The sequence below is a fragment of the Bradysia coprophila genome (genome assembly GCF_014529535.1).
Source record: "Bradysia coprophila strain Holo2 chromosome IV unlocalized genomic scaffold, BU_Bcop_v1 contig_81, whole genome shotgun sequence".
In the NCBI taxonomy this organism is placed as follows: Eukaryota; Metazoa; Arthropoda; class Insecta; order Diptera; family Sciaridae; genus Bradysia; species Bradysia coprophila.
In genome coordinates, this window is record NW_023503375.1 from 5,779,758 (window position 1) to 5,800,099 (window position 20,342).

Here is a 20,342-nt window from a genome sequence, read left to right on the forward strand (position 1 = left end):
AAATTCAAATTTTCAGCTCACTTTATTGTGACAGCTATACCCCGAGATCAGTTATATTTCCTCTACTTAACCACCGTATAGTTTGTTGTGATCAGAGCGAGAAAACCAAAGACATTTGCCTTGAGGTACTTGTCATTGAATTTTTTAAAAGAGCGTAAAAACAGGGAAAAAACCAGTTAATTTAACTGATTTCGATGGGTGATATGTTAAAATTTGTATGTAAAAAGGGGAAAAAGCCAGTTGATTCAACTGATCTCGATGGGTAATATGTCAAAATTTCGACTCTCTTTTATCGCTGTATATATTTTGACATATTCCTCAAGACAAGTTAAAATCTCTCTACATAACACTGTTAAAAACCCCCCGCGCTTGTTTTTCATACCGTCAAATTGACAGCTGCCCACCCTGTACACCAGCTGAAAAATTGAATTTATCAGCTGGGTAACGTCAAAAGTATCTTTGTGTGACTGTGTGCGTGCGATGATGATGGAAATAACAAGATGATTATTTTGACACGGTTTTTTTGTAATAAATTCTAGTAGTAAGTAAATCAACAGTAGGTATACAGTGCAAAAAAGAATTATGTATTTCGAACGAAAATGTCCAAACAAAATGCAGTGAAGTTAATTGAATTAAATTGAAAACGTGTCGATATACCAACGTATCCGAAATGTTTTAATAAAAAATTAAGAGTCGAATGTAGGTTTTGGCTTTTTAATTTTTGCGAGGAAATTCAAAACCACTTGAAAGGTAATTGACTCTTCTTCTTTTTTGGATAACACGAAAATTATTTAAGAATTCCGCATTAGAATCTATGTACACACCAGTGTGTGCAGGTATTTCTCTCTTATTGAATACGAATTACCATTTAGCATGTTTGTGTGAATGGAGTTTTTCCGCATATCGGTAATTCTATATACATGAATGGACAATTCGTAAATTAGGCGAAAACATTTTCATGCTTCGGGGCCGAAAATGAGGGCAATTTTTCGAATTTTCTCGGGTTTCCGGCCCTCTGCATGAAAACTCACATGTGCACCTGTTTGGGACGGTTGATTTAAGGCACTTTCGCTTGTAAGCCTCACTTCGTTCGGCCTACAATCCGCGAAATTGCCTAAAATCAATCGTCCAAAACAGGTACACAAATGACTATTACGTATGAGACGAAAAGGGTAAACACGGAATTGTATTCGCTCAATTTTGATCGTCAATTTGTTATTGAGGCAATAAAGTGTTCCGCAAATCGATCGTTCAAACGTGACGTAAAATTGTAATTGAATCAACACCGAAATCAGCACACATCTGCTCCGAAGATGTGAAACATTTTTAACGTTAAATTACTTGACGACCGGAAAATTTAAAATTAAATTTCGTGCGAGATGTGCGAGAGGTTCCATTTTCAACCTATATTCAGCACAACATCGGTTGAGTCGACAACGAAGACTGCAAAAACAATGAATAAATGAAGTAGCAGACCTAATCTATGCGTCCCGATATTCTTGCCATCTCTCAGTAATTAACCAAAAATGTCTTTGCATGAAACTTTAGGTCCGGTTTCTATTTTTGAAGAAACGTGACCTGAACCTGAATTTCTGTCAGGTTTCAGGTCAGGTCTAACCTGATCACCATATTCAGGTTTCAGATCAATTCAGGTTCAGGTCATAACAGGCTTTAGGTAAATCCAGGTCACGTTCAGGTAAACCTGACCTGTTCCGAGCCCTAAAGGCAACTAATTACCCGATCCACTGACGACCGATTTTATTTTCTTTTTTTACTTTTCAGCTCTTCCAACACACTGCCCGCGCATATAATACACAATGACATCACTCGAAAGTGGTCCATTCATTTCAACACCGAAATCGCCGTGCATTTGTAGCTGCTTCCGTTTCACCAGCAAACTAACAACAAAATATCCGGTCATTCGCCAGCCACCGTGCCCCAAACTGCTCATACCAATAGTTGCGTTGACAATCATCCTCGGATTGTATTACCTGAGCAAGGGCTATTTACGGTCACTGCTGTCATGGATCGAAGTCCAAAATCCATGGCTGATATTCGTTTGCTTCATATTTCTGTTTACGATCGTCAGTTTCCCGCCACCGTTTCCGATCGGCTATTTGATATTGATCATAACCAGTGGCTACCTGTTCGGCTTTGCCAAAGGTTTGTTGACCGTTGTTTTGGGTGCGAATCTCGGCGCTGGTATAGCGCATGTGACAATTAAGAGTATGCAGAGTAAATTGCCGTTGCAGAAGTGAGTGAAATTCGGAGTTGTCCAATGATCGATTTTAATGTTCTTTTTGTTTCTTTTGGCAGACTACTTAAGAATGACACTGGCAAGGCAATTTTGAGAGTGATAGGCGGACCTAGAGCATTCAAAATTGTTCTGTTAGCGAGACTGACACCGATTCCATTTGGACTACAAAATACAATCTTTGGGGTAAGTGCAAGTGTTGATTCCAGGGAAGGCAATACTGGTACTAGTACCGCTAGTAGCCGGATCATCAGATTCGGTTGTTGCATAGTGGTTGTTTGGTTTTGGTAATTTTCTATGCTCTGGTATGGAACAACATTGCTGGTAGCAATTCTGAAAAGTCGTAAGACTCAGAAAAAAAGAAAAGTCAAAAAAAATCCTTTAGAATCCGTTAAAGCCCTTGGAAAGCAATCAGAAAACCCTTTCTGCACGTCTTGTAGAACGTCTATCTAAACTAATTCACATTGCGCCATGGCTGCAATATCTGAAAATTGACCTAATGCATCTCCAATTGAATTTTTGTTCCTTCTGCGGAGAGGCAAACTGGTTGTCTTACGCATGTATGAATGAACTAATCACTATGTGCAGCTCGTGCTCAACCAACTGTTGGATCAGTTGAGAGCAAAAAGCTGTAATTGGCTGGATGAGGAATCTCAAACACCTGATTCATTTTCATAGCTCTTGTTAGTTTTCGTTGCCGTAGACTTCTAAAACCGGGAGGTGCGGGAAAACAGGTGAAGTAGGAAAATTCGCTTTGTCGCCTATAACTACTTACCGACCAACTCGATTTTTCCAAATTTAGATATTCATCTCGTCAATACCTTTCATTTGACATATCACACACCATTTTTGAGCGAAAACAACCAGAGAAATGCTTGTTTTGCCTGCTGTTCACTAGTTTTTCATATCGGGGTGTTTTCGCTCAAAAATTGTGTGCGATATGTCAAATGAAAGATATTGACGAGACAAAGATTTCGTCAGTAAAAAACGTCTGAAGAAGCCCTTTTCTGGACCTCCTCTCCATAAACACTATCTGGTTAGTTGTACACCTGACATATGACCTTCCGTTCACATACAGTCAGATGTTACCTCATCCAACTAACCAGCCTTCGAAATCAATCGGAATTGTCGTGACGAAACAAAATATTTTGTTTAATCGAGTTTTTCCAGCGAAAAAGCAATCAAAACTGTATATTTTCGTACTTTTCCTGTTTTCCCGCATCTCACCATGGTTTTTCGTTCCGTTGTTTCATGAGTCATATTTGCATAAATTGTCAAGACATTGTTATAATAATTGATGAAACAGGTCTGGTTAGGCTTTCGATTTTCATGCTTACGTCACGTCATATCACATCAGGTCAAAATCTATCAGATCAGGGTCAGGTCCAATCAGGTTTCATGTCCTAAGCTCATGTTTCAGACTTGACCTGTTACGTGCCTTAGGGGAAATCGGCGTGGGGTAATTTAGCACACGGATTTTTCAACTACGTAAAAGGTGAACTCGCATAAGAGATTTTTCGCTGCCAAAATTTTGTAAAAGGAGTCATTAAGTCGATGACAAGCATTTACAGCAATAAACGTGCGTGTGAGAGTTCACATTTTACGTAGTTTAAAAGTGCATTCTTTTGGCACCGTGTTTTGATTCCCCGATACCTGGAAATAACACCAAAATTCACGACTAATCGCAACTGAGCCAAAGTTTTGCTCGATTCTATCGGGATGCTATCACTAAACATTCGACGATATGACATGAGTTTTAATGAATTTCTGTAAAGAAATGACGAGGAGTCGACGTTTCTACGGGAAGTCCGAGAGGGAACTTACTGTGAAATAATCCCAAAATCCAAATGAGCCCTGGAAGTCGATGGACCCTCGGGGAAGTCGTCGTTTCGTCTCTGCCATTCTTCAACTCTTTAATCTTTTTTCGGAAGTAGATTTCTTTCTAAAATGTTAACTTTCCTAAGAAACATTTCTCCAGAAACACATCACCGCTTACTTCAGTCAGAACCTATTTACAATTTGGAGAATTTTCGAGACTTCGCAATAATTTCATGAATTTAAATTCTCGAAAATTCTTTAAAATTCTTTAAAATTCTTTAATTTTACAATTTTGAGAATTTTCAAGAATTTGGAGAAAAGACACATGAGGTAATGCAAATCCTCAACGATTCAGAGAAATTACGGATCCCGACTTTTAGGTGAATTCAATTTTGTAATGTTACCATTGCCATATTTTCTGATGACTAAGGTTGTTGCACCTGTTAAGTTTGTATTGAATCAAATTCACCTCACAACTAGCTGCAACTTGACGCAAAAACGAATGCAATATGTGTGCAACATATCGAGACTAAATTCGCATTGACCGCACATTTGCATTAACTTCAGTGTTGGTTCCAAGTGGCTCCAAATGATAAGACCTAAATTACGACTTTTAACGCCCAGTGCCATAAGTATCGCCAAGAAGATGATAAAATTACCAAGAAGATGATAATATCGTCTACAAAATTGTGTCTGATAATTTATGGGCAATTCATTCGCCCAGATAGTGATACTATCGTTTTCTGGGCGATATTGAATTTCCCTGCTGACAATTGGGAATGCAGAAAATACCTGCACCAACTAAACACTGAATGACTCCCAACATTCATTAAATTAAATTTTTCCTTTCTCAATCAACCAGGTGAGTAATGTTCATCCGAAGGACTACTATTCGGCCACATTGATCGGTCTATTTCCTGCTCAAGCGATTAACGTTTACATTGGTTCGTCATTGCGATCCATGCACGATGTATTAAACAATCACAGTACAGCCATGACCAGTTATGCAATTTTTGCCGTTCAGGTAATGATTTGATTTCAATTTTAATAGAAACATTAATGTCTAACCCTTTGCGTCCTCATAATATACTTATACGTGGATAGGTTTGCATTGGTTTGATTTTGATGGTGTGGGTGGTACACAAGGCGAGAAAAGAGCTTTCCGATGCTCTGCTGGTGGAAATTGATAATAATTTTAAAGTTATTGTCGAGGTGCAATAAATTTAATAATTTTTTGTTTGGTTCAAAGTTTAAAACGAAGAAGAAGAAGAAGAAGAAAATTGGGAAAAACAAACGGGGTAAAATGTGTGCGTATCATTATAAATGTAAGGGGGAGGGGTTCAAATGAAATCTGATAGCAATTAAGTGTTAGATTGAGCAATGTATTTTGTAAATAATTTTTGATTTTTTTTGTTCTTGTTGCATTTAACAAACGAATTCTCGAATGAATACTTCCAAACAAACAACTGATATTTTGTCTACCGATATTTATTAAGATAAGCGTAAGAATTGGAATTATTTTACAAAAAAAAGAAAAAAAATTATTTATTTTAGGAGAAGAAATTAACAAAACTTTTAACAATTTTATTGTTGTTCAATAAAAGATTACAGCAAAAAAACAATTAATCATTTACTAACGTCGTCGGAGTTTTCTTTTCTGAGTTCATGACCGTCATAGACCATCAACTATTTTCGGGAAAATATTTTCCCAAATTTTATCATGTTTTTCCGAATTGTGCAAAAGGACAATGTTTTCCCATAAACATTCCCTGTCCACGGAGCTTTTGAATGTATTTGAATCAATCAACATTGTAGACGCAAACACACTTTCGATATCAGCTTTATTTTTAATTGGACCATTTGGTGCCGTGGAATCCACGGCACCTTGGGCTACCGAGAGAATGGTGTTAAAGAAACAGCGAATTCCTAAAGAAATTAAGAAATCACGAATAGTCCATATTTCTTCGGGAAGTCGCCGTTTCTTTTCCACGATTCTTCGCCTCTTAAAGCTTTTATAGAAGGAAATGTCTTGAAATGTAAAGAAACGATAACTCCCCGAAGAAACGTCAACTACTCGCCATTTCTCCAGAAACACACCGCTTCTTGAGATACTTCAGTCAGGACCAATTTTCAATTTGTGGATGATTCATAAATTACTTAACGGCTTTTCCAGTGCTGTCATCAAAATTAAATTCTAAACAACTCAAGAAAAACGCGGCCTGCTAATTTAAAACTATGTTCCATCAACCAATATATTACCCTAAATGGAGGGATAGAACATAGTGTTAGCTTCACAGAGGCCTTTGTCGAGTTATTTAGGATTTAATTTTGATGGCAGCACTGAAAAAGCGTCAATGATCCCTTGGAAAATTTCGGGAATTTTTGAATTTAGAAAATTTTCAAGAACCAATTTCACGAAAATAAACTTCAGGCGCACCTTCGGTACCTGTGGAACCAATTAGAAAATGTATTTTGCATGATTCCAGACGTGGAATACCTTCAAAAAATCGTAATTTCTGCACTTCAGCGAGTCTCGACTAGCTTCCCTTATAAGTATAGCACCAATTTCTTTTAAGTCATTGCTGTCAGAATTGGAACCCCAACTGATTGCAATCCGAATCAGTTCTCCTACACTCTCTCTGTAGTGGAAGGTGCCTTGGATTACATCAAATGGTGCGGTTGAAAATCCAAAAATTTAAAATTTTGTGGAAGCTTGTTCAGGGCTCCACACTGATTGATAATTTGTTTAATATGTCCATTCAACCGCACCGTGTGTCGTAGACAGAAAACCTATGCGCCTCATTATCAGATCCAAGCTAGATATAGTTGGGGATGATACTAATGACACTATACTACCCAGCCCAAAAAGCATTTGTTTCACGACATTTCACGACAGACTCGATAATTAGATACTGATGATATGCTTGCCTTCTATGAAAATCAAACAGCAAAGGAACTAAGTCACTTATCTTCACCGAATGTCTCTCACTTCCATCAATGTATGTAAAACACGATCGCAATGACGGTTTAAATGTGCGCTTTAATTGATCTTTCCAGCACATCCAGAGCTAAGTCAACATCACTCTTATTGATGCACATAGGTGGCTTAATTCTTAACACATTCCCATAAAATCCACCTTGGCCGAACAATACACCCAAATCTTTACACTCTTCCCAGATCTTGCCGAAATGTTCTTTGCTTAATGGCTGGCGTGTATCCTTGTTCGACACGAATTCAACTCCAATCATCAGACCCTAACGGACGAAAATATTCTTTTAGCAAACGACAAAGATAAATTTTGTTTTTTCGTTTCTAACCTGTCCTCTAACGTCTCCAATGATGTTAAACTTTGATCGGAGTTCGGCGAGACCTTTGAGGAAATAGTTGCCAACTTTTAATGAATTTTCTTGGAGTTTCTCTTCCTCGATTACCTGGAGAACCAAATGGATGATTCAAGAAGCTGTGAACGTAAATACCATTTCTACCTCTAAAACTGCCAGTCCAACAGCAGAGGCCATAGGATTACCACCGAAAGTGTTAAAATGCAATGCTTGCGTAAGACTCTCAGCGATTTGCGAAGTTGTCACAACTGCTGCCAATGGAAATCCGTTTCCGATTCCTTTTGCCATAGTTACAATGTCGGGTATAATGTCGTGCGATTCGAAACCCCAGAAGTGGGAGCCTGTCCTACCGAAACCGGTCTGCACCTACGGAAGTATTTCAAATTTTCATCCTTTGTCTTCACGTGTGAAATGTTACAGCACCTCGTCGGAAACGAAAACGCCACCATTCTTGCGTACTAGCTCGGCAGCCTGCTTTAGGTAACCTTTCGTAAACTGCACCGTACCACCCACTCCTTGAATGGATTCAGCAAACATTCCGGCACATTTGCCTAAAATCATTTTTGGGAAAAGTTTGATTCGTTCAATGATTGCGTTGAGTGTCACTGGAGAATGTGTATTCCTCGGAGGACTCACCAACTGGTATCGAATATCGGAACAGTTCTTCCAAGTCTTGAAAGTAATTTTGTGTTGCCTCACAATTGTTTGGCGAACAAGCACAATCCCTTGTCGTTTGTACCGATGATTCTCGACAGTTTTTACCACCCCAACGTCCACGGTATGGATCTGGATTGAGCACCTGTTTCCGATGTAAAACCGAAATTGTATTCATTCGAGTCTGTTTGGGGTGTTTTAATCATTAGAAATTACGTGCTGAATGCCACTATTGACACCGGGTAGGCTATACCGCCAACTCGACTGAGCTGTAAGTCCCATGGTATATGGTGACGTTCTAATTAAATGGAAATCGTTCAGTCCAAGACATACGAAAACAATTTTAAATTTACCCGTGGTAGGCATTGCGGAAGGTCAGTATATCGAAATTCTTAGTATGAAGTCGTGCCAGTAACATTGCCAAATCGTTTGCTTCACTTCCCGAGTTGACAAAATACACCGTCTGTGATGCAGTGGATATAAACTGATGTCCTAATGTAATTTAAAGAATCAGTCAAACCTTTAGATCCCCAGGCATTTTTGACGCCAATTTCTCCGCAAATTCGTGAATCTTCGGATGCAAGTAGATATTGGTGGTGTGCCACAAAGTCTCAACTTGGTTTTTGAGAGCAGCGTTGACTTTCCTACAAAACACAAACTCTAGTGGGTGCACATTCCCCATTCTCTTACATTTACTACCTACGGATGACAATGCCCAACCGAAACCGTCACAATGCCACCGAACATATCCAAATATTTTTTGCCATTGCTGTCGAACAGCCATTGCATTTTGCCATTGTGTATCAGCACGGGAGTCTTAAAGTGACACTTCAACGTCGGCCCTAAATTTTTCTGCCGTATGGCAACAACGTCTTCAAACGACGGACCCTGGTAATGCATTAACAAATTTATTTTCATAATCGGCACTGTGAAGCAGGGACTGTTATTGATAAGACGCTTTCCCATACTTTCTCAAGTTTATTTTCCCCAAATTTTAATTTTTGGAAAAACTTGGTGAAATGTCGAGGAAAATTTGCGAAACAGTTCTATCAGTAACAGTTCTTGCTGGGAAGCCGGCGAATTTATTACATTGTAGTCTGGAGTGATTGATGATGTTGCTGCTGTTGCCAGGCGGCGATTTAATGTGACTCTTGATAGCGTTGATTGCCATATTGGTCTTAAGCCTAAAACAGACACTTTTTACCATCTGAACGTTCAATGAGAATTGTCATATTGAAGTGGGCTTATGAAACGAACCAAACCACTGAGCCTCGAGTTTTCTTAACATAAATAACCGAGCCCCTAAACGAGACCTTTTTTCCGTAGCCCGAACCCGAACCAAAGGATTTTTCCGTCGAAAAGCCGAAGAGGGATTCTTTTAAAAAAAAACCTGGCAGTCGGATGCATTTTACAGTGGACTTTTTCAATGTGCCTAGATAGTGCGGGTCCATAGCATAAAAATAGTGCAAATTATATAGAATGGTGTGCTTTGGACCAGTGATTAATGTTGAAACGTAGATTTTAAAAACAGTTACTAGCCCTTAAAAAACCCACCCTTAACGCCTCCACCCATTTTCAAAGTTTTCTGTGCAGAGGCAAATTTAATGAATTATTGTGAACTGATTTCTTCACCTATCGTAGTGATATATAGCTCAAATGAAAGATGAAAGTCCAAGCTTTTTTTCAGGATTCTAAAATTTTCCAAAATTTTCCGATTTTACACAGATTTTCCAATTTTTCTTCAGAGGTAGTTTTTAATTATAAGGTTAAATTAAAATATCTTCAAAATTTGGTTCTGAAAATGAAAATTTCTTTTTGGAGTATTGTTTAGTATTTAATTCGCCACCACTTTCCCAAAGAAACCACTCTTAGATTTTTCCAAACGTACGGGCCAGCAGGCCAGCTGCCCTTTTCGTGTCAAATTTTGAGCCATTTTGAATTAAATTTTTTTGGTCAAAAAACTTTTTTTATATTTTGTTAAGCAGATTATTTGTTAAAACTGCTACAAATAACTAAAACGTAGGAAAAAAGATGGTTTTTCAATTTTGGAACAGGTTTATGGTAGCACATTTGTGTTTATTATGCAAATTTGTCACCCTTTGTGAACTTTTACCAACCCTGTAACTCTAACAATCGGCATTAACAGAAAATAGTTTACATCATCAAAAAGCTGCAGATCCCAGCTTTACAAAGATACCAAACACTCCTTATTGAAATGAAAATGTGATTAACTTTCGACGCGTTAGGTGTTACGGGTCACTTCTACTCGCTAAAATTAATGGCATGAAACTCTTCTGAAAATTTACATATAGAACCCACCACAGTAGCCATACAAGACATTTTCGTTCAAATTTTGAAACGGATACACAATATTGAACAGAAATTCGTTCTTATTCCCTTGACTCTTACACCGCGAAAAATGTGGGTAACAAAAGAAGTTCACTGTGATTGAAAATATATGAAAAACGTTAATGTGGGTAACAATTTTTCGTCGAGGACACGATAACTTGAGTAATTTTCAACCAATTGGTTTCTTTGGGAAAGTGGTGGCGAATTAAATACTAAACAATACTACAAGAAGAAATTTTCATTTTCAGAACAAAATTTTGAAGATATTTAAATTTAACCTTCAAATTAAAAACTACAACTGAAGAAAAATTGGAAAATCTGTGTAAAATCGGAAAATTTTGGAAAATTTTAGTATCCTAAAAAAAAGCTTTGACTTTCCTTTTTCATTTGAGCTGTATATCACTACGATAGGCGAAGAAATCAGTTCACAATAATTCATTAAAGTTGCCTCTGCACTGAAAACTTTGAAAAGGTAGGGGTTAAGGGTGGGTTTTTTAAGGGCTAGTAATTGTTTTTAAAATCTACGTTTCAACATTAATCACTGGTCCAAAGCACACCATTCTACTATAATTTGCACTATTTTTATGTCTTTACAAAGACATGGACCCGCGCTACACTAACACTGGAAAATTCGTCCGATTAGGCTGTTCTGGAAAAGAATCCCTCGAACCAACCATTTTTAAAAGCAGATATTTCCGAATGATTTTTACAAAAAGATTTGAGAACCTTTTTTTACTAAAGACAACTCGTACCAACGCACTTCAAGTATGAGTGGTTCTCTAAATAGGGTACTGAACTTGACAACTGAAAAACCATTTTATACAAAACAGTATGGCAGCTGTACTGATAAATAAAAGATCGTCAACATACGTCCAGTATGTATGAAATGGCTGGCAGACAGCTTCATTTCTGCCTCACTTCGGATATGTATATTCCAACGTCTGACATGTATATCGTACATGTCCGACATATAATCATACGTACTGTTCGTGTATATAGTCACTCGTACTATATACATGTCAGACGTTGGAATATACATATCCGAAGTGAGGCAGAAATGAAGCTGTCTGCCAGCCATTTCATACATACTGGACGTATGTTGACGACTTTTTTTATAAGTGATGTCGATTATGATCACTTTTCCTTGAAGTGCGCTGCTCGTATGTACTCATAATCCGCAAACATTAAATTTCTGTTAAATGAAATTGTGTTTAAATTGAAGACATGCACATTCAGCTGTTGGTCTTAATTCAACTTCATTTATGCACAAAAACGAATCACACACAAGTAAACAAAACACCACACAATTGTGAGCATAAATTGATAACAACCGGAATTGTGGACGATCTAATTACGCACTTTCGACTTTCATTGCGATTCACTTAAAGGTGTACAGATAATGGTGAAGCATTTCGAGCATACAATTGCAATCTATGACCCAACCCACACACGTTTAACGATAACAACATTCAAGGTTGCTAAACGCAAAAATAAACCATAAAACGCCAATCAAACTCCTTATTGTTGATATTAAATAAAAACTCATTAGATAAAGACGAGATGATTACAGCCACCAGTTTGAACACTCAAGATAACCAAACGAATGTTATACCTGACGAGAATTTCATGTTGTTGTTAGCGGACTGACTACAATTTACGTGGTTCTCGAACCGAAGCTAAATTTGTACTGTTAGCAATGGATTTTGAATTTTATCGTTTGAATGAAAACTTGAAGAGTCGGCTGACTCTACATTTAAATGGAAAGTGCTATTCACTCGCAAGTATTGTATGAGATATTAGCCCTCACTTAGTAGATGGAAAGCGAAGAGTTTGTTGCCATTAGAACATGTTCGTAATTATGTTGCGCAGAGATATGTTTCTTAACCGAATGATAACGAACCGTGAACTATGAACAACTATGAAGACTATGAGCTGGGCGACGACATATACCAGAAGTTGGGCACCAATGGTTTTTTTATTCTTTAAAAAGTTTATCAATGAAAGAACAATAGGTGTCCGACTACTGGCGCATGTCCGGAGTCTGGTGCGACTTGTGCACAACCCTACATTACTACAGATCGCCGTTGTCTTCAAGTGTTACCAAAGTCGTTTTGCTGCATTTCCTACAGGCGAATACTAAATTCTGTTTTGAAGAACACTAGAGGCGAATATAGTCTCCATGTCTACTTAACGCATGCACATATCCGGGGTATTTTAAAAACTGTGCAGCATTTGTAAGTTGATGTTGTTAACTCGATGCCAGTGTAATTTGTATACGAATTTGGCGTACGTGTAACTACTTGACTTCACCCGTATAAAGACGTGTAAGCACTTGTATGAACGGACCAGCTGAAAAACAGCTGAAGCAAATTTATGTCTAAAATTCACTGACGTCGACGGTATTATCAAACTAATAAAATTGATCGAGACATCGTGAGCAATTGGTTGAGATTTATCATTGGATCATTTCAGGCAAGAGAAATTCATAAAATAGTGGTAAAACGAAGAAGTGCAATTCGACACTTAAATCCATCGGTCAGTGGAATATATTGAACTCAAATGGTTGTGGCGGCAACTACTAAATTCACACAGAAAACTCATGCCAGTTATACAATAGGGGTAAACCATAATCCTTTGCAAAATTCGTAAGTATCGGTCAATTTCACAAATTTTTGACATAAAATATATCGGCGAAATGTCAAAGATTTAAGAAATTGACTTACTTACTAACTTTACGAAGCATAATGGTTTAACCCCAACGTATGTATACAACATGTCGCTTTTACTTATGAAATATATACGACCGAACGACAGCACGTGGACATGTAAATTTTATCAATTTAAAGTTTTTTTTTTGTATGCGATAAGAGGTCACTATCGATGGTTGAACCTGAATAAAAAAAAAATATTTCTTTTTAATGTGTATGCGTCTACGACTTCTTCCCTAACTGGCTGCAAGTTAGACAATGATGGAAGATGATTAGTAACGAAATGATATGAAAAATAATCTCATTTAACCTTTCACAGATGTATTGGCGTATCACAAACAAGAGTAAATATCAAATCTATTTCTTATGATGATCGTAAGCATTTTGAAGATATTGAGCCAAAATTCTTTTACTTCATCAGTAGTAACGTGCAATCTCTACAATATAAAACACAAAGACGGTGCACCTCATCTCACCTCGGTGCACCACGCTTCACCTCGGTGCACCACGCTTCAACTCGGTGCACTACGGCTCACCTCGGTGCACCAAGGACTACCCGATGAATCAGTGAATCAGTGTCTTTCTAAAACGACGGGTCAGCGAAAAAGTTCTTCTAATGCGCCCCAAGATACGGTGTGGCAGACTTCACAGTGGTACCTCGGCCTCCGATTGGTCAGTGGGCCACACCTCCGAGAATGTCTTTCAAAAACAACACAGCCGTCGAACAGTAAGGAGCCGTCCACGCCAAAGACAAAAAATTGTTTACTCACAAGTCTTGCTTCATCTAAGTAAAACGAAGCTTAACTTACGTATTTGAAACTTCACAGTGGAGTAATAGATATTCCAAGCGATTTTCTGATATTGTATCAATCGAATTGTACAGTTAAAGTCACTCATACCTCTTCAATTTGCTTGAGTTGTTTTTTGGGTACTCGTACCAATATCATACGTGTCCACAAAAAACTAACCACGGGTTAATAAATATCGGACTTACCTTAGCTTATCTATCATGTAGCCGACCCAAACTTCTCAGACGTAAATTTGCACAGATGACATTGCATTAGAAAAATCAAAGTATGTTGTTAAATATTATTAGTTTTAAGATTTACTTTAGTGAATTCAAAAAGTATTCCTTAGAAATCTGACTCCCGATGTTTATTATGTTTAAATCACGATTGTTATATTCAATGCAATGGGATGTAATATCGAAGAACATATCAAACCTAACGTCACCTTGCGAGTTCAAACTTATATAAAATCATATCTTTGGTAAAAGCTACAAGATACATATGAAAAGTCCTTATTTAGATTGAGAATATTTTTCACATACTACCTATGATAATGCCTTTTTTATTGATAGACTAGACAATCAGGCAGTAGAGGTCAAAAGAAGGATTGGTCTTGGATGGGCAACGTTCGGAAAACTTAAGATGATTTTTAAAAGCAAAATGAACAATAGTGGTGAACACGAAAATTGTTGATTCGTGTGTCCTACCGACGCTGACGTATAGAGCAGAAACGTTAACACTAACGAAAGCATCCGAAAAGCACAAAGCGCAATGGAATATAGTATGCTTGGGATTTCCCTTAGAGATAAAATCGCGAATCAGTCGATTCGGCAACAAATGAAAGTCGTAGATGTGATGGAATGGACAGCATCACTGAAGTGGAATTGGGCAGGACACATTGCGAGAATGACAGCTGACCGTTGGACCAAAACCATAATGAATTGGAGACCACCAATGACACAACCAATATGCAGGCCACGAGAAAGATGGACGAACTCCGATCAAGCTAATGGTGGGGACAAACTGGCAGTAAATGGTAATGGATCGTTCAGAATGGAAAACAAAAAAGGGAGCCAACATTCAGCAGTGAATATCAACGTGATGATTAAGAAGAAAACGAAAACGAACTTATTCGCAAATCATGTCAGAGGCCTTAGAAGGAAAATCTATCAAATTCTATCTATATAAAAAGGCATTATCATAGTTAGTATGTGAAAAATATTCTAAATGAGGACTTTTAATATGTATTTTGTAGCTCTTACCAAAGAGATTATTTTATATAAGTTTGAACTCGCAAGGTGACGTAAGGTGTGAGTTAGTTGTGACCGTTATTAAATAAAATTAAAATTAATATTATCAGTACAGCCCGGCCGAAGGCCGGGAATCAGTGCTAGTACTATCATAAAACTACATTAAGACAACGTTTAGGAGGTGACGATTCCAATTCGAAGTTATTGCTTAAGTAATCTACTAGTTGCAAGTAACTGCATTTATTAGGCTGGTAAAGCAAAACTATTATGTAGTAAAACAAAAGAAGTACAAGATTTTGATCGAAAGAAGTTGTGGAGTTGTGGAATTGTGTTCCATTTACATGCAACATAATTCCTAAAAAGTCGTTGGATCGGAGGTCTTCTTTAGTTTCGAAAAATCATTTTTAACAGTTTCAGGGTTCAGCAACCACTATATCCTAGTGGAATGAAAAAGAAGAGAATTGATTCCCAAAGTGCTGTGGCATCACTCACAGACTTATTATATCATATGTTTCCGACATTTTATATTTGACACTTCGTCAACCATTTTGTGCTTATATCATTTTGTATTCATATATAAGAGATTGTTATACGTCAAATAAAACAGAATATTTTCTGCTCTCAACGAGAACACATCTTTCTCTTCAGCAGCATTCTGACTTGTGGAACAGTGAAACATCATTATGTTTCACTTAAATCCCCACAGGGCAGTTTGGATTTTTACATGAACATTTTTGATATTTGGGCGTTTTACAAATGAATTGTATGTGTATGTAGCCCTAAAGCCAGTTCGGTACTGCTCATGCCACCTGAAATTGAAGTTAATAGCTAAAGAGTCTAGTTTCGAAATAGCAATAGCCGTCTTCACATACGACGTCGTCACTCGGGCAAGGTAGCTCCGTGTCATGACTTTTCCATGCCATGACTTCTTTTCCATACCATGACTGTTCGATCACAAATTTAAACTTTTTCTACATGTGACACTGGACAGGTGCAGAATTCAGAGGACATTTCTTAGGGCTCTACATGAAATTCGTAATCGAACAAGCAGAGATTGACATCCAACGGAAAGACGCTTTAACGGAAAGAGTTACTAACACTCATATTTTGTGAATATACTGACTTGCCAGTAGCGCTGTACCAAAATGCGGCCAAGTATTGAACAAATTCCACAATCTGTTGATATAACGAGATTTCACTAATCCAAACTTATAGAACGAATTCTGAAAATGATTTGTCGGAAGCTCTTGCACCCATTGCCGTCTAGAAGTCATTGGATTCGGATTCACCAAGTTAAGAAAATAGGGAATTCCAACAAGAGCGTTGTTTGGACATTGATTTGTTTCACCATTTTTCAAAACCAACACAAAGAAGCAGTTGCAAATAGAAATAACTCTTTGTCACCCCATAAGATAAACAAGAGTTGAGAAAATAAAAAAATTCTCACCTGAACCTGTCATCACGAAGACTGTTAACGAAACGCAATTTTATTACCTCATTTGAGTGGAGAAAATAGAGTTATTCACCCCGCACGGATGAAAACATTTTAAATTTCACTAAAAACCAAAATTTTCTGTATTTTAGTTGATAACAATCAATTGCTAACATCGTTGTCTTAAACAGTTTTACATCTTTGCCTGAAACATGATTTTATTTTGCACAGATACAAACGAAAGTAATATGAATTTACGTTACAAGTTGGGTGCTAAAAATACCACTGACAATTTCATCTTTATTTTTCTCATAAAGGTAGAGCTCCTCACGATACCTACCTTCTTTCATTTTAGTAGGAAAAATTGACGGACTGATTGAATAGTTTCTAAAGTAGTAATGTCCCTGCAAATGGATTTGAAACAAAAATTTAATTTTATGTTAGCTTAAGTTTACTGGTTAGCCTTTTGCAGACGGCAAGCAAATCAGCAGTTCAACTACTTCATTTGATCTAAGTATTTTCAAGAGATTCTTTTACTTCATTTCTTTGAACATTCTCTATGATAGCGCATTAGTCACAGCTTGTGTCGTTTATTTCTAAAGTGGTTATCGATGAGAGATGATTGCCGTCCATAACAGATTAACAGTCCCAACCAAGTCAACTATACCTTTGGCATTAGATTGCATAAATCGACATTTTTGTCCTTCGAATACGGTGCATTGGAATACTGTTTAGCATCTTCCATTAATGAATGCCTGTAAACGTTGTTAAGTACATCACATATGGGTTGCCTGTAAATCCTATACGGTAGCAAGCGATACAAATCATTGCCCGCAGAACTGTACGAAATTCGAAATTCCATCTGTGTTGTAAAGCAAAATTGAAATTTTAAATGAAAATTATGATGAGTGCGGTCGTTGCAATGTTACTTCGTATTTGTCTATATCGTCGACCAGGTCTCCCTCCCAAAACACTTTCGGATCCGTAGTTCTTGTGCGCTTCAATTGAATGGTTTGATTGCAGAACGGAGCCACGGATGTTTCGTTCAACAGTTTGAGTGACTCGATGGAGTAGTCTGTGAAACACTTTACTTCAAACTATTAGCGGTGAAACTCTGAATGTATTGAATCTTAGATTTAGGTTTTTCCATTCGAATAGAGAACAGATTACGAACTTCGCTTGAAGCTTTTATTAATTGGGGTGGCACAGCAAATTTATCTGGGTGTTCAGTTCCAAAGAGCTTTCAGATTTTTTTTATATGAAGGAAGAGCGTTTTACAAAGCTGAAGAAAATTGCCTGCTCGAGACCGTCCAACTTAGACTATTCGTCTTAGGTTTTTAACAATTCGGAAGAAGCACAAAATTTTATGAAGTATTTTTTGTACTACATTCGAGCAGAAGCAACAGGCGCCCATTCAAATTGTACCACCAAAAATAAGAATGACGTGGACGTGGCGTTAAATTTATGGTGCAATTTGAATTGGTTAAAAAAATATTAAGAAACTGGACGTATCGACATATTCCCAATTCTCCGTTTTTTTAAAATACAAATTTGAACTTACGTACGTACTGTGCTTTACGTGATTAGGCAATGTAAATGCATATTTCATATGAGCGAAACGCTATTTACATTGCCGTAACACGTAAATATAGTTACCGTTGTCCTTCGAAACGTAGCGCACAGCCACAGAATAAATGGTAACAATCGGATATTGGTAATCATAGCCATGAGTATGCTGTCTTCTCTAACCAGCAGCAATAATAACTGAATTGTAAAAATGTTCATATTCATTGCAACACGGACAATTTCATGTGCGCTTTCGCATGCAGTAAATGTGAAATGATTACAATCAAAGTTGTTGTTTGTTTTTATTTGATTATCTTATCAAATTTTAATTAGAGATGGGTGGTCCCATCCGCCCGGTGTAGAGATGCAACTAAGTTTTAGAGCTTCTATGTAAAAGTAAGGTAAAACGAGAATGGAGATTGGAGCAGACACTGGAACGTTACCAGCAAGGAATGCACCAGGAAAAGAATTACACTCACGGAATTTTGAAAACCGACAAATGTTTTGTTTTGTGGTTTACTGGTTTTTTGTGAATTTTGCATGTATTTTTATATGTCAAAACCAATCGAAAATGTGTCGGTTTTCAAAATTCCGTGAGTGTAATTCTTTTTCAATTTCAAAATTGACATTTCTTCACTTTCAGCTCTCATATGAAGCATGAAATAGTGATTTGTGTACCTGATTTGCACGATTGATTTTAGGCAATTTTGCGAGTTGTAGGCCGAACGGAGTGAGGCTTACAAGTGAAAGTGCCTAAAATCAATAATAAGTTTTCATGCAAAGGGCCGAAAACTCGAGAAAAAAATCAAAAAATTGCCCTCATTTTCGGCCCGAAGGATGAAAAACTTACGTCAAGCGAAAATGAAATGTCCTTGTGACGAAATAGCATTTTATTTAACTAGGGATAAGAAGATGAAAAGTAGAGCTTTCGAGTGAATTTTGTCGATCCGAGGCGAAGCCGAGGTCAATAAACACACGAAAACAAGACTTTTCATTTTTATCCCGAGTTACGTAATGGATTTTACATGCTGAGAGCGTCGAAAAAAGTGCTTGAAAAACATGAAAAGTATGGTTTTCGACGCATGTAACATGTAAATAACTTATTCAGCTTTGAAATTAATTTTTCGCAATGTTCGACTGTAAAATGAAACTAAATATAAACATAGCCAAACTAACCGCGGTCCAGGTATGCAGAAGCTTCGTTTTTGTGATTTTGAATTAGCTACCGAACGTTTACTTATAGATCATCTTCAATACCCGTCTGAAATGCCATCCACGTTAAAATGTCAAACAAATGAATGAATGAACGAAACATTTAACGAAACTCAAACGAGGTTACGTCTGAAAGTACCGTATCTTGATGATGATCTATAGCCACTGAACGTCTACTCCCAATGCTAGAAAGAACATTGCTACCCCACTTCGCTGTTTTGAAAAATCACGAAATTAACTCCGACGTGGTACCTTTTTGTAACGCTTTTCACCCACGAATGGAGTACCCTGCATATAAGCTATTTTGCTTACTAGATGTGAGTTTGACGATACGATACGAGCGAAGCTACTGCTAGTGAAAATATTCATAATTTTCATCAAAATTACATCAACCCGTAACTAACACAGAATCCTACTTCACATGATTGTGGTAGGATTCTGTCAATTGCGTGCAGAAATAAACTTTGAGAAATTTCAATAATTTTCTCATATAAATTTTTTCATATAAAATAGTACTCTATTTGACAGCTGTCATTAATAGCACTTTTGCTTGAAGTGCGTTGGCTAATTTCAACAAAAGATGCAACAGATTTAACGAGAGAGAAAGAAATTTTTTCTCGTATTAAGTATGGTTTCCACCAGGGTTTCCACTCAACAGAAAGTATTCCGTGAGAGAGCCGTCAGAGGGCGAGCTGTCAACTTGACTTGACTTGAAAAAAATCAACGTGTGTTTCACACGGAGTACTTTTTTAAGTGAAAATCAAGCCTTATTCGTTCGCCAAGTGAGTCATCACCGGTCAGCAATGGTTTTTGATTTTTAGAAGTTGGCATACATGCATTGAATCATCTTGCCCCTCTGAAAACGCGTGCTTCCACCTACGTAATAAACGCACATACAAAGCTAGCTAACCTTAATCTATTGCGGGCGTAATCAACATCAACACACTCCAAGAACAGGCAGAGGAACCG

The 20,342-nt window shown here is 37.4% G+C and overlaps 3 protein-coding genes across 5 annotated transcripts; 1 reads left to right on the forward strand and 2 right to left on the reverse strand.

Annotated features, from left to right (window-relative positions):
• The first annotated feature begins 468 nt into the window (after nucleotides 1-468).
• LOC119072303 (transmembrane protein 64) lies at nucleotides 469-5,691 on the forward strand. Its single transcript, XM_037177489.1, has 5 exons — nucleotides 469-750; nucleotides 1,783-2,254; nucleotides 2,317-2,440; nucleotides 4,935-5,096; nucleotides 5,177-5,691. Exons 2-5 carry the CDS (start codon nucleotides 1,818-1,820, stop codon nucleotides 5,291-5,293), a joined length of 840 nt encoding a protein of 279 aa, XP_037033384.1. The 5' UTR covers nucleotides 469-750; nucleotides 1,783-1,817; the 3' UTR covers nucleotides 5,294-5,691.
• A 1,401-nt stretch (nucleotides 5,692-7,092) lies between these two features.
• LOC119072302 (alanine--glyoxylate aminotransferase 2, mitochondrial) lies at nucleotides 7,093-12,138 on the reverse strand. 2 transcript variants are annotated; one of them, XM_037177486.1, is made up of 11 exons: nucleotides 12,030-12,138; nucleotides 9,158-9,252; nucleotides 8,772-8,956; nucleotides 8,589-8,712; nucleotides 8,422-8,531; nucleotides 8,285-8,366; nucleotides 8,051-8,213; nucleotides 7,838-7,965; nucleotides 7,559-7,780; nucleotides 7,391-7,504; nucleotides 7,093-7,327 (listed from the first exon to the last, which is right to left on the reverse strand). In XM_037177486.1, the coding sequence occupies exons 1-11, from the start codon at nucleotides 12,043-12,045 to the stop codon at nucleotides 7,100-7,102; spliced, it is 1,467 nt and encodes a 488-aa protein (XP_037033381.1). In that variant the 5' UTR covers nucleotides 12,046-12,138; the 3' UTR covers nucleotides 7,093-7,099. The 2 variants fall into 2 exon arrangements, with proteins under 2 accessions (XP_037033381.1, XP_037033383.1); XM_037177488.1 differs by lacking the exon at nucleotides 12,030-12,138 and adding an exon at nucleotides 11,777-11,857.
• A 4,638-nt stretch (nucleotides 12,139-16,776) lies between these two features.
• LOC119072306 lies at nucleotides 16,777-18,385 on the reverse strand. 2 transcript variants are annotated; one of them, XM_037177493.1, is made up of 4 exons: nucleotides 18,252-18,385; nucleotides 17,525-17,680; nucleotides 17,263-17,457; nucleotides 16,777-16,999 (listed from the first exon to the last, which is right to left on the reverse strand). In XM_037177493.1, exons 1-4 carry the CDS (start codon nucleotides 18,378-18,380, stop codon nucleotides 16,850-16,852), a joined length of 630 nt encoding a protein of 209 aa, XP_037033388.1. In that variant the 5' UTR covers nucleotides 18,381-18,385; the 3' UTR covers nucleotides 16,777-16,849. The 2 variants fall into 2 exon arrangements, with proteins under 2 accessions (XP_037033388.1, XP_037033387.1); XM_037177492.1 differs by having other exon boundaries at nucleotides 17,525-17,692; nucleotides 18,252-18,362.
• Between the last annotated feature and the right edge of the window lie 1,957 nt (nucleotides 18,386-20,342).

Coding starts and splice junctions, on each gene's coding strand:
- LOC119072303 (XM_037177489.1), top strand. CDS start 1,818: ATGACATCACTCGAAAGTGGTCCATTCATTTCAACACCGAAATCGCCG. Junction 2,441..4,934: donor TACAAAATACAATCTTTGGG/GTAAGTGCAAGT, acceptor TCAATCAACCAG/GTGAGTAATGTTCATCCGAA. Junction 5,097..5,176: donor ATGCAATTTTTGCCGTTCAG/GTAATGATTTGA, acceptor ATACGTGGATAG/GTTTGCATTGGTTTGATTTT.
- LOC119072302 (XM_037177486.1), bottom strand. Junction 7,966..8,050: donor CCGATATTCGATACCAGTTG/GTGAGTCCTCCG, acceptor AAATGATTTTAG/GCAAATGTGCCGGAATGTTT. Junction 7,505..7,558: donor TTGGACTGGCAGTTTTAGAG/GTAGAAATGGTA, acceptor TTGGTTCTCCAG/GTAATCGAGGAAGAGAAACT.
- LOC119072306 (XM_037177493.1), bottom strand. CDS start 18,380: ATGAACATTTTTACAATTCAGTTATTATTGCTGCTGGTTAGAGAAGAC. Junction 17,681..18,251: donor CTACGTTTCGAAGGACAACG/GTAACTATATTT, acceptor TTTGAAGTAAAG/TGTTTCACAGACTACTCCAT. Junction 17,000..17,262: donor TATGCAATCTAATGCCAAAG/GTATAGTTGACT, acceptor ATCCATTTGCAG/GGACATTACTACTTTAGAAA.